This window comes from Sabethes cyaneus, chromosome 3 (genome assembly GCF_943734655.1).
Source record: "Sabethes cyaneus chromosome 3, idSabCyanKW18_F2, whole genome shotgun sequence".
Classification (NCBI taxonomy): domain Eukaryota; kingdom Metazoa; phylum Arthropoda; class Insecta; order Diptera; family Culicidae; genus Sabethes; species Sabethes cyaneus.
This window is the reverse complement of record NC_071355.1, coordinates 208,297,930-208,311,220: the sequence shown is the minus strand read 5'-3', so window position 1 is coordinate 208,311,220 and position 13,291 is coordinate 208,297,930. Positions and strand designations below refer to the sequence as shown.

Below are 13,291 nucleotides of genomic sequence, written 5' to 3'. Positions count from 1 at the left end.
GTAAGTTTCAATTGAACCAAATTCAAAATCGACTTGAAATCCCTAAATACGTGATGAACGCGAAATCATCGAAGACTGCTTTAAAATCCTAATAACTGCGTGAGTTCTGAGAGGTTTTATTTCTATTGTAATATTTTTATGTACCTATTACACGAAAAAATTTCATATCAAAATCAATAAATGTAAAGCAAAACAAAGCTTCGCGTCCTTAAGACTTTACCCTTTTTTATCGATAGACTTCGCAGCCTGTTATTACAGTACAGACCAATTATGGGATTTGTGCAACGATCCTACTGACTCTAACAGTACCGCCCGAACCGAGATTCGAACATACGACGATTGGCTTGTGAGACCAGCATTGTATCTCGAAGGTTACTGGGCTCGTCAACCAATAAATGCGCCTCCATGGATTCCAGCTTAAAAGGGGACGCATGGTTACCACCAAGATAGTGATGCCGGACTCCTGATAAACACAAACAAATAATCATGAACTGTATTTTTTTAATTAAATGTCGGTCGTACTTTATCAGGGAATTACTGTATAAATTCTATTTAATCCCTACTTTATAGTTTAAACCATATGCTATAAATTAACATTCTCATTATTAGAATACGGGAATACAGAAAACAGGAATTTCGCCCGAAAATGATACTAATGAAAACAAGAATAAAGATGTAAATCAAATGCTAAAGTAGTACTGCTGTGCGATGGACTGAGATGAAATAAAGGTGTTTTGATATTCTAGTTTTCGAACTTGTTTGAATGTCAGAAAACAAACAAAAAATAAGCAACAAAAATTGCAATTAAAATATCATGACAATATTTTAATCACACGAAAAAAATATTACAATTTTAAAAGTATTAGTAGCCATTGTTTGCAACATAAAACTAAACGCAAGTTGTAACGGTGTGACATTTTATGAGAAATTTGATAAGTAATTTTGCTCATTACCTGCTTTAAAGTGTACTTCTCCTACCCTAACAACAACCTAATTTGCATAGATCATTACGGGAGACAAAACGATCAACTTCTGGTTTAACTACTGACAGGTTTTCATAATTTAAACCGAAATGCCAAAAGCTAGGATTAAATATCATCAACTAGGTGCAGACATGTGGCGGCGCAAAAGCTATTTGATTTTAAATCAAACCGCAAAATGTTCGATACGAACAGTCACAATGAAACATTGAAAATCGAATCCCTTTTACACGATCATGATAAAATCGTCACAATCATACATCTACAGGATTACTGTATCTGGACTAATTATTCTGCATAAAAACGATAAGGATGAAAAGACTCAGCTTTTTTAAATGTTTCCATTTTGACGTACCTATTAACAAGATGTACTCCGGCTGTATGTAGTTTCGCTGTAAATCGAATACCCAGCAAAGCTAAGTGCAAGTACCGCGTAATGATCTATCTATTAGTACGAGCCTGGAGTACGGTATTTTTATGCATAATTTAATTTTTTGTTGTTTTTCTGTCCGCTGGAGAAACACTTACGAATTAGCATGCGTGGTTGCTGTAATAATGCTTTATGGCGTCTTTTTCCATCATCGCCAGGGGTCTCTTTCGGTAGTATGTAGTAGACCCTCGCAACGAAGTGGGTTGACCTCGAATTGGTAACACTGGCCGGGTTTTTTTCTACTACTAGTCAATTTTTTTTCTTCTCAGTCAGGGTTCTTCTCACTCACACTGCTATGATGAATGGAAGCCATGTCAAATGAGCAAAAACTGCGGTTTTAATGATAGATAGCAAGCTGAACGACTTACTGCTGTTGGTACTGAAAGGCAGCACGCTCTCCTGCCTCAAAAGGAAGGAGGGGGCTTAATTTGAGCCTCAGGTTCTACGCCGAATCGAATTAGTCAAAGCAGCTAACCTACAATTAGAGCCAATTCGGGGATTTTTTTTCTGACCTGCGCGAATTATACAAGCAGCATGTCTTGTCCGGACCGTGCCATTGTTTGGGTGAGTTGCAACTTTCTCTGTGCACACGCTGCTAGCGGCTAGCGCAGCGGCTTCTATTTTTTATAACTATAAAAGCTTCAATTTAGAAAGGAAACCGTTAGTCGTTTGCTGGCTGGTGTGGTCATCCCGCAGTCGGTCGGGTTGGATGGTAATAGTGTATGCCAAAAAATAATCAATCATGAGATGGTCAAGTTTCGTTGTTTGCAAAATTTTTGCGATTTCCAGTTTTCGGCTTCACCTGCCACTTACACCGGCGAGTGGTACGTAGTACCTACGTTGGAAACGGGTTGCGACTTGCGCTTGTTTCTTTTTTTACTGCGATTTGTACGCTTGATTGGCAGTCTCTAGGTTTGGTTCTGCGGGCCTGGCAGACTTCAGGCCGAAGCATGTCGATTAAATTTGGTAATTATAACTATCCGTGAAGCATGTGCTGAAGACGCAGTGATTCGCGCGAGAGAATATGGTGGTATATGTCTGACACATATTGTGATTGTGTTAAAAAAAACTAGATTTTTAACTTTTTTGCAGGATTGGTTTCCGACGCCCACGAATTGCCTGAAAGTTGACCAATCTCACAACGAATGAGCTGACTGAACTTTTTTGGAAAAGTTTTGACTGAACTTTGTTCCCAAAACAAATGCCTAGCGCAAATAACGCCCGTAGTTTTGAGTCAAGAGTCTAAATATTGCAGACTCCAAGAACTACTGATTGCAGCAAAAAAAATCGGTATCATTTTTTGTCATGAACAAAAAAAATCAACATTTCTATTTATTTCGACAACTGAACACTTATTCAGTAATCCAATCCCGAAATTTTTTCTGGCAACGAGATAGCTAAAGACCACCTCTCTACATAACCGCGCAATACTGAAATAACTTGTATGGCTTCTAATCGTAGTTTCCAAACAGGGTATTGATGTTTAATGCCAGTGTTGCACCTAAAATAATAATGGGTTTGCTTCATTCTGCTCGTTAATTTATTTGCCTTTTCATTATTAATCGAATAGTTTGGTGAATGAAATTTAAGATGCCTGTGGAGTAAAATGAATTCTCAATCAAATTTTACCTATTAATAATAAATTGTTCAAATGTTCAAATGTACCTAAATTACAAATTTATAACAGGATGAGTTCTAAATAACAATTTTTTGATAACAAAATCTCCTTTGCGTTTTGTTATGAACTTGGTCTCGTTAGCAGTGAAAATAACAAAAATTGTATCAAAATCCGCTCTAGGCATATCACAAATATATCAAATTATGATATAATTTGAACTAGTTTATATCAAAATGTATCACAAAAACCAGAATTCTGCCCTGCCTTATAACTAAAATATAACAAAGCATGTTGGAAGTAACAGAATGAGATAGAATCTTTGTACAACATTTTGCGTGTCGCAAGTTTTCTATCACATTTATAACAAACTGTGATAGAAATATCAACTGGAGCTACAATTCTGTAATATTTTTGTTAGAATCATCTGATCGGGATTCAATAATTTCTCTTTGTGTTAGTTTGCAGAAAAATTGTTGATCGATTACTACAAAATATATTGTAATCATGTTAAGAAAATACTTCAAACAGACCACGGGTTCATTTCTCGACAAATGTGAATCATTTTTTCATTTTGAACTGCCGACAACGGCAAACAAAACTACAATAAAAATAAACATTTCTCCGAAGTTTTAATTAAATTTTTTACAACCAGGTTTCGGTTGGTTTTAAAAAGCAGGTAGTTTAAAAAACTAAACTTTGAGACCTAAAATATCAGTCAAGAGCAAGAAAATTGACTGACAGGTTAAACAATATTTTTTTGAAACGATGGTTCTACAATTGATGAAGGGACGGTAGGGGAAAGAAATGAAAATTTTTGCTGAAGGAGGGGAAGAGCGGAAAGGAAGGGGGGGGGGGGGGTGGTATTGGTAGCTATACTTGACAAGTAGTCATTTTGACTCCTACCTTTTGTCCAATGCTGGAAGGTGCATGAGTCGAACCAAGCTGTAATCTGAGATTATAACCGGATTCGAACCCACAACACCCGCCAGGGCATGTGGTTCGCTGGTACTTGTACCTTTGAACCATAGAGGCGCTGGAGGTTAAACAAGCAATCATTCAGTACTGCAATTCATGAATGAATTGTGTTCAAGGGTAGAAAACAGAAAAATAAACTCTGCCAGCAGCTCAGTAGTCATGTACATGGGCTGACAGTTAAAAGAATACTACCAGGGGTAAAGCTGTAGGCGCTGAATGCGTTTTATATTCGCCTTCATGCAGGGCTGTCACTTATTTCCAGCACTGGATGCAAGCAGCCCAAGTAGCACTTGTAACTAATCATAAAAATAAAAAATGCAAAAAGGTTGCACAGCAGTTACATTTAGGATACTTGTAACGAGTTAGGTTACATAAAATTAAAAATAGTTACTTTTTAGTTTTCTAGTGACAAAAATCTCAAAAAGTTACCAGGTAGTTACCAAATGACCAAATTGAAACCTTTTTTTCGAACTGTCAACAACTTGGTCGTCGCAAAACAGTCACCTCTCAGTTACGAGTAACCAAATAGTTATCAAGTGACACAAATGAAACCTTTTTTTAAACTGTCATCAACTTACTGGTCGCAAAACAGTTAATTTTCCGTTACAAGCAGTTACATCTACCCGAAACCGGTTGGCGAATAAGGTAAATGTTTATTTTATTTTGTAAGAACAACAAGTGATAGTGTCCAGTATATACATCACATTATAAGCAGTTACGAAGTCAAAAAAAGTCGGCTAGTAACATTTTCGCCACAACTTGTTCTTGGTTCCTTGTAAACACAACGGAACGGATTAAGCAAAAACTAGATCTCAACAATTTTACTAATGGTAAAGATAAACAATTGGTACACGGGTTGTAAAATGCTCTTGTAAATGCGTTTATTTACTTAATTGATGGTACTTGGAATCTTCTCCGCACAGATATTGGTATTAAGTAAACAAATTTTAATTATTCTCAAACGTCAAAACGATCAAGTTACATCGAAACGAAACCGGCAATGAAAATTTACAGTGTAACTTAGAAATGACGACATAAGAAATAAGTGACCACAATAGATTTAATATTGGTTACCGTAACCGATAGCGTAACCTGGTCGAAGGCTAAGGTTACGTGCAACTAGAATGTAACTGAAATGTAACCTTCTATAATTAACACTGCTGAATTTTAATAAGTGATAGCGAAAACAATTTGTTTTTTAATGATTTCTAGGTGAATGCTCCACTAATTCATTATTGCTAAGAATAAATTTAAAAAATCAGTAAATTAAAATTAAAATTTTAATATTTGTACATGTTTGTTTTACAAAAAATCAATTTTTCAAAGAGGTAAGTAACGAAAAGCTAGATTAAATAAGAGCGCGTGAATTTTTCAAAGCTAGAATCATGCATTTCACCATAAATTTGAAACTGCATTAAAATTTGTGTTGAAATAACTAGCGAAATTTATAGTCTTCTATATTCTACAGTTAAATTTACTGCTTGACGTTGACAGCCATAGATTGGAATAAAAAACCTGCTGCATTGTTTTCGCTATGCAATAAAAGTTTCAAGATAACTAATTTGCCACCAATTGAAAGTCAATTTACAGTTTATGTGTAACTTCAATAGTAACCATTTTGTAACTATACATATTACATATTGGTTATTGAGTAACTATTAATGTAACCATATTTAGTTACATAAGTTGCGCTATTTCGGTTACACAACTGTTATATTTTAGGTTACTGTAACCGAAGTTTTACATTTAAATTTGTCGCATATCAGCCGTTGCGACTCAATTGTGACAACGTGTGCTACTTGGGAGGGATGGTCCGATCACTTTGGCTCAATTTGGATTCATTTGACAGTACCGTCTTAGCCGAGTAAAATATGACAAAGCTATATATGGGAAATTTGTAGAACTAGTTATAATCTATAATTTTGTCAAATAAAGTTTTGTTGTAACCTCTTCAAAACCGTCAGTTTATACACGGTATATTACAGTGCTTATTCAAACAATCTGAAGTTTTTAGAGAAAAAATCAGACGGGTTGTGTACAAGACACGATCGCATAGGTGACGCAGAACTACGTAAGTCTCTGGTTAGCGATAGTAGCATGTGTCCATGCATTTAATAATACGATTTTTCATACATACATGCTATGTATTAACGTATTCTTGTTGGGTATATGAAATCCACACACTAGATCGATCATTATACCTTGCCAGAATGTCATTCCGGTAAAGGGTCAAGGGTCAGAAAAATATCGCTATCAAAAGCCATACAACGCATAACAACCTTTCCATGCATTGTAAATAAGGCCATTGCAAGTTATTTTTAAAGTTTTTGTCATTTTGTGGGATACAAGTCAAACGTTTTTTTTTATAAAATCCATTGTCTGTGGGCTCTACAGCCTAAAAAACTCTAAAAATGAGTATTAACGCTTCTAACACGAAACAGAAATGGAAATTTCAAACAATGGCATTTCTGAAAATCGGCAAACAATTTTTCATTCGTATTTGTCTTTCTTTTCGTAGGTTTTTGCATGGAAAATAATAGCGTATATATAAAAAGCAAGAACAGATTCAGTTTTCACGTTTAAACTTTAAGTAAAAATGCTAAAAACGTATTTTTTTTTGCTTGATTAAAAAAATCACTTTGTTTTTTTGCCCAACACCGGAAGGACAAATACTTTTTTAAATATTACTGCATATACTTTCAGAGTAGAAAGTTGATGCCATTTCTTGTTTAGGTTGGTTTACAAAAGACATTTTTGGAAAGTTTTGTTTTTTTTTTTGAATATTTTTGATCGCGAAATTTGAAACCATATATAACCCCTCTAAGGTCTACATCATTTTTAGCACCGCAAAATTCACTAAAATGGCCATAACATTTTTATCTTTCAATATTTTTTCACCAAATTTGGGAATTTTGCCAAAAATATTTTCTATTTTCATAATATCTATAGATAATGGCCAAGGCCATATGTCATATGGTCCCGGAGTTATTTCGGAGTTCCATGGGGGACCGAGACATGGCTTTTTTAGATAAAGTTGCCAAATATTAGAAATTTGTTTGAAATCAGTTGATTTTTGTAAACATATCATCGACTGTGGACATATCAGTTACTTTGTCGCAGTTATGAGCCGAGGTGCGCGCCATCCGGATCCGGTGGGACACTATAAATCCGGAACCGGTTCCCATAAAGGGATATTTCAGCATCAGTAAAGTATGTCGTGTCGCATATCAAAAAACATCAGCATTCGAGAAAATAGCGATTAGTGATCATCTCATGACTCTCAGAGGCCGTATGACCGGTTCCGGGCCCGGGGAGTGTTTCTTTTCTGATTCTAGCACGGAACGGATTTCGGAGGAACTTGTCCGGGACCTGAGTAAATATGTAATGTCCCACATCATTTTGAAATTGAGCTCCCAGTTTTCATAGATATAACACGTATGGGTCATTCCACGTCAAAAAACCGAGAAAAAGTACAAACTTGTAATCGACCTTCTCGCATTAGAACCAAATTTTGTCAGGTTGTTCATTTCAGGTCAGTAAGAAAAAATCTTATGTTTGGTGCCGATTGGACGTCCTTTCGATTAACGGGAGTACTTCCCGTTATCTTAAAGAAAATAGGGAAATTATGTATAACGTGCCCCCCGTGGCCAATGTGCCCCCCCTTCGTTTTTCGCTAAACAAGCGAAATTAAAATGCAAAACCACCCAGAAACCATAGTATTTGATGGAACTAGCCTACTATGCAAGTATGACAGTTGTCACATGCTGTAAAAACAAAACAAAAATAAATTTGTTTTTGAGCAGCTTCCGATGTAACTTTTGGCGTCATTTCCATAAGCTATTTTCTTGTCAAAATCTGTAAATAACCGGTTGTTGCGATTCGATTGCGTAAAGTGAACTTCAAAATGACATCCCAGCTAAAAATAACGGTATGAAACGCTTGACTTGCTTTAACATTTAATATTTTTTCAAATAAGTAAAAGCAGGCCAAAATGCCCCACTTGCGGTGGTGCAATTTGCCCCCCTTGCAAATGTGGCTTTAAAACTATGTAAACAAATCTAAGTTGAAGTCGATTGCCATTATTTAATTCAATTAGTATTGTAGAGTAACCGTGGTGGGAATAATTTATTACCAACGTCCAAATTCTAGGTAATTCAACTACCCGGTACAAAACGCCACAGCTGCGTATAATGTGCCCCATGCAGAAAAGAAAAAGTGCACCAGAAGGCCGAAACTAGGTTTATTTTACATAAAATAACGATATTTTGCAAAACAAAGGAAATAGTTTTACTTTCTACAAAATAGAGTTGGTCTGTCACTGGTAGAAATACTCAAATTACCGCATTGGGCATATTATACCGCAGGTGGGGCATTTTACCCCGCGCAGACGAGAAACACAACATTTAGGTGCTTTTATTAAATAATTCCTAGCATGTTTATTCCACAATACTAAATGAAATAAACAATTGCAATTGGTTGTCAGCTTAAGTACCAACATATACACGTAGTTGTAACGTTAATTTGGGGAAGTATAACGGAGATATATCCATTTATTCTTAGGGGGGGGCACATTATACACTTTTCCCCTACGTTTTTGTCATATTCTGTTATTGTCTTTTGCTTATACAGTAATGTTCCGATTTAGTCAGTCCCATGTTGAATTTTGGACTGACAAAATGGGGAAACTGACAAAATCGGGAAATTTTTTTTTTTCGAAATTAAGTTCAAGACTTAAGTCCATGCAATATCGAAGACTTCTACTAAAATCTAAATTTTAACCCTCAATTGGTCAACCGAAAGCTCAATTAACCGGGCACAGCACACTGGTCCAGAACTTTTTTTGGTGCGCATTAGCTTTGAGTGGGCAAACGTGGTTTTAGGTTTATGGAACCTTTGGAAGAGTTTCTTAAAATTAAAAGTTCTATCGTCCAGCGGAACTCAAATTTTGATTAATCCCGCTAAAAGTGCAATAAAAAATTATTTTTCTTCAGTTTCAATATAACACATTGATGTGTTTTGCAAAGTTTTACAGCATATTATTACAAGAAATTTTTCTGAACACAGTAACTTTCTATCTCTTCAGCACAGATAGAAAAATCCTATTGCTCGTAAATGAAAAATCGGTAAAATCAGTGTTTCTATTCTAGTTACTTTTGTGTTCGTTGTATGATTTTTTCGTGTTTTACAAAGTTGTGCAAATAGTAAAAATACACAACATTGCTGAATATAGTATATCTTTGCTTGTTTAGGAATTATAGAACTTTTACTATTAAAATACCTTAATCTTGACCCCGAATTACTCGCAAGAAGGCATCATTTTATTCAAAAACTTTCCCCAGAGAATCAGAATAGTTTCAAGCAGGCTGAAAAAAATTATAAATCATGTTTAAAAGCACAAAAGTTAAACAAAATTTATAGGCTGACAAAATCGGGATGAAAAGCTGATAAAATCGAGGGTAGACAAAATCGGGAGCTGACAAAATCGGAACATTACTGTATCTCTGGAAATATTAGGTGTAGAAAGACAATAATTTCTTGTTCCCAAAGGAAATTACCCAGGGAATCTGGAAAAATATAAATTTTCAGCGGCAGTGCTGCCAAATATTTTTAAAAAATAAAATTTTCTCTCAATGAGTACAATTTGATTCCAAAATTCCCATTTTTTAATCCAAAATTTGACACAAAAATTCCAACTCCATTGTATTTCTCAGATTTTTTACATAAGAATCACTCATCACCATGAGGTCTGAACGCTATGCCGTTCCAGAGTTACAGATATTTGAAGCCAGATATTTGAACAGATTAGATATTTGAACATTTTCTTGAAGTACTGAGTCTTTTTGCAATATAAAAATTGTGTTATCAATATAAATTTTGTGTTATCGTGGAAGCATGTATAACCGTACATAATAAAGTTTTTTCTTAACAGCGTTGCCAATTTTTTAGGACACTTGACATGGAATAACCCATAGATTGTCACTAATAAACATTTTTGATTTTTGGCACAATCTCACCTCCATGGCTTAATTTCTCTCCGGATAATAGTAACGTTTTAGTTTACTATGCTTCAATGATCATCAGCAGCTTACAACATTTATTACACCTAGTTGCATTTCGAATGGCTGAACTAGCTGAACAATACAGTATCTCCATCGATTCCAACAAAAAAGAGGACGCATGGTGATTTTTCAACTTGTAGGGTAGTTGATCCAATAGTTGTGGTAGTACCAATAGTTGCGCTTCTATTCATTATTAATGCATATTTTTTTCACCGTAGCATTTTAAATAACACAATTACATTCATTATATAAAACAGGTTTTTAGAAGTATTGGTAGTTAGACTACACCATTTAAAATTAAAGCATTATTTGCTAAAATGCCAATTTTCCAAAATCTAACGCGCAGTTGGAGCGCACTTCCCCCTAGATAGATACTTCCCCCTTTATAGAGGACTTCCCCCTATGTGAATGTCTGGCTAAAGGCTGCGTAAGGTGTTTCTAGTGGGTCCCAATGTCCATTACATCCATTTCGTTATCCATTATATTTATGAATTCCAGTAAATTTGTCGTAATCGAGCGTCTCTTGAAGATGCCGTATTAAATTTCTATAATTATGTTTTTAATTTGAAAGAATACTTTTCCAATCCTCAACTATCGACCTTAATTTTTGGTAGCGAATAAAAACGTGAATGTTCAAGCATGCTTCACCTTCGGTAAATTTTTATAAATCCACTGATTGAATCGAATGTCGAATAGATAGAAACTTCAGCCCTCTAACAGGTAAAATCGTTTATAGACGGCCTTCGCTTTTAGAGCCTCAGAGTTTGGACAGAGCGTTGGACATAAAAACCGAAATTTTTTTTACAGTATTTCTTACCTTGCGCCCATTCAAACAATTATTTTTGCATAAAAATCAAAATCTAAGCCATTTGTAGAATTTACTTTCATGAAAAAATATCCATTAGCTTCATCGCATCGTTTTTACAATGCTGCCTGTTAGAAGGTTAAGCATGTATTTTAGATAAAAGCTGAACAATACAGCACCTCCATCGATTCCAACAAAAAAGGGGACGCTAGGTGATTTTTCAACTTGTAGTGCTAAACTATCAATAAACGATGAAATTGTTTGAAAATCATGTTCATTGATTTTTAAAATGTTATCCAATTCAGTAGAAAATCCTATTCTATCGTATTTTTTGTGTATGCCAGAAGGACATTGGGTTAAAAGCCCACTGCAATTCTATCGAATAGTGTTATTATAATCGACTTTGGTTGAGTGAGTTGGTGGTCTAAGTTATTAGATGAGGAATTATATATTGAACTTTTCTAAACGCTACTGCCTTTGGTGAATTATAGCTGACGTTATTTAATCAATTTTTGAGTTGTTACCAGCGAACAGTGCCTATATGTTTCACATTATCATAGGTTCCCAGCTGTTCAAAATGAAGTAATAGTTTAGTGCAAAACTAGTACCAGAATTGTTCACTAATGCGTTGACAGATATAAATCATCAATTTTCACTGCTCAATAGTTTAATACTTGCTAAACATAGGTATGAGCGAACTATTTTATTCATCCGACATATTGTTTGCTACAATATTTTGCAAGAGGAATTTGTTAGAAAACTTTTAAATCAAGATTACAGTTTTTCAGTTTTCGCAGCATGGGCTCTTTCTAAAGAAAGACGTAATTGTAAGCAGAAAATAATCATGTACGGTCAGTTCTTGTTTATTATGCAAATAAAGTGCATACAAACAAGGCAAAATATTGAAAGGCTCCCGGAAGAAACCATCAAAGAGGGTTGAACACCAAGATAAATGACTGGCAAACATCGCCGAATTCTAAAACCCCATGTCACGTCGCCTGTGGTAGAGAAATTTGATTGAGTTATCTTGCGTTAATTACAGAAATTGAATCATTTAATGAATAGAGTTTAATAGTTTAAATAAAAATTTTCATCTAAAATGCGCATTCCAAACTGGAGACTATCTTTTCGCAGGAAACGTACAAAACACGCGTTCGACTGTGTGCTAGCTCAATTGCAGATACACATATGATTTTTTTTTCAGGCAGTTAAAAATCGCACAGTCTGTATATTTGAAGAAAAAAAAAAGTTTTTGCAAAGCGGCACTCTAATGGTGTTCTATACAACGCTACTCGTTGTGTCAACGTTTTTTTTATTTGTTCGAGAGATAGGTTGAGGTATAGAAATATAGAGAACTGAATTGTCGAGTTGTATGTAAATAAAAATGCTGTTCGCCTGTGTGCCATTCGACATTAAAGAGCTGGTTGCAGCCTGTCCAATAAGAGAACGAAAAAATCGTCTCTCGATAGCAAATTTTTATTTTCTGGGAGAGCAACGCGGTTGTGCCTCATTTCGCCCCCCGCCAACCCACCATCCCTTTTGCAGATTTTTTTTGTTGACCTCCGCAAGCTCGAGCTTTCCGCCGGAACGGCTTTCTAATGTCTGGGTTATTTGGCGTGGCTCGAGCACCACCCAAAAAGACTATGTCAACTCACCATGCAAATTGATAGTACAGGTCGTATTATTGCCACGATCCAGAACCACAACACTGGTAGCAGCCATAATCGATTTATTGTACTGGAACTTTTCCTTTTTCTTTCGTGGTTTAGCCTGATCACACATATACGCCTGGTTTTTCACTATACGATCGCGCCGCGGGAAAAAGATCCTCTAAACTCACACGCTCGAATTTCGGATTGCCTAAGATTCACCCTGGAACCGTCAGCATTCACTACTTCACGTTACGCCAAAACAAAAGACAAATACTCCACCGCGTTTTGAGCCTACTTATCCACTTTTGGTTGAAGCAATATGCGATAGACACTGGATTTTTTTTCAATGCCACTCTGCGCTGATCCTCGCAGTGGGTACCCTACCACTGATCCACTAGCAACGGGCGGAAAGCAGAAACGGTATCTGCACTACTGCACTGGAGCACAACACCGGACAGAATGATGATGGAATGGAGCGGGATCGATGGTCGACAGCAGCTCCGGCGTGCGCCGCGAGCATGTGTTGTATGTATGGCAACGGCCGTAGAGAACGAACCACAACTTCACTGTTTCACCAATGGCAGCAAACTGAGAGAACCGACTAAAAAAACGCACTCGAGCCTGCTAAAAAACACTTGCCGTCGCAGTAGGGTTGTCACGCCGGTACTTTGCTTAGTGAGGTTTAGTGAAAGGTCATTCCCGAAAGAAATTATTGTATTTAATGGTTATTTTACCAACTCAAAAGCAACGCAATATAATTTAGTATCAAACA

The 13,291-nt window shown here is 35.9% G+C and overlaps 1 protein-coding gene across 1 annotated transcript in view; it reads right to left on the bottom strand.

Moving 5' to 3' along the window:
• Positions 1–13,085, bottom strand: part of LOC128741136 (uncharacterized) — an 84,567-nt gene extending 71,482 nt beyond the window's left edge. The window contains exon 1 of the mRNA XM_053836731.1: positions 12,523–13,085. Within this exon, the coding sequence (XP_053692706.1) occupies positions 12,523–12,649 (127 nt within the window). The 5' untranslated portion in view covers positions 12,650–13,085. The remainder of the gene's footprint in view (positions 1–12,522) is intronic.
• Positions 13,086–13,291: the final 206 nt, after the last annotated feature.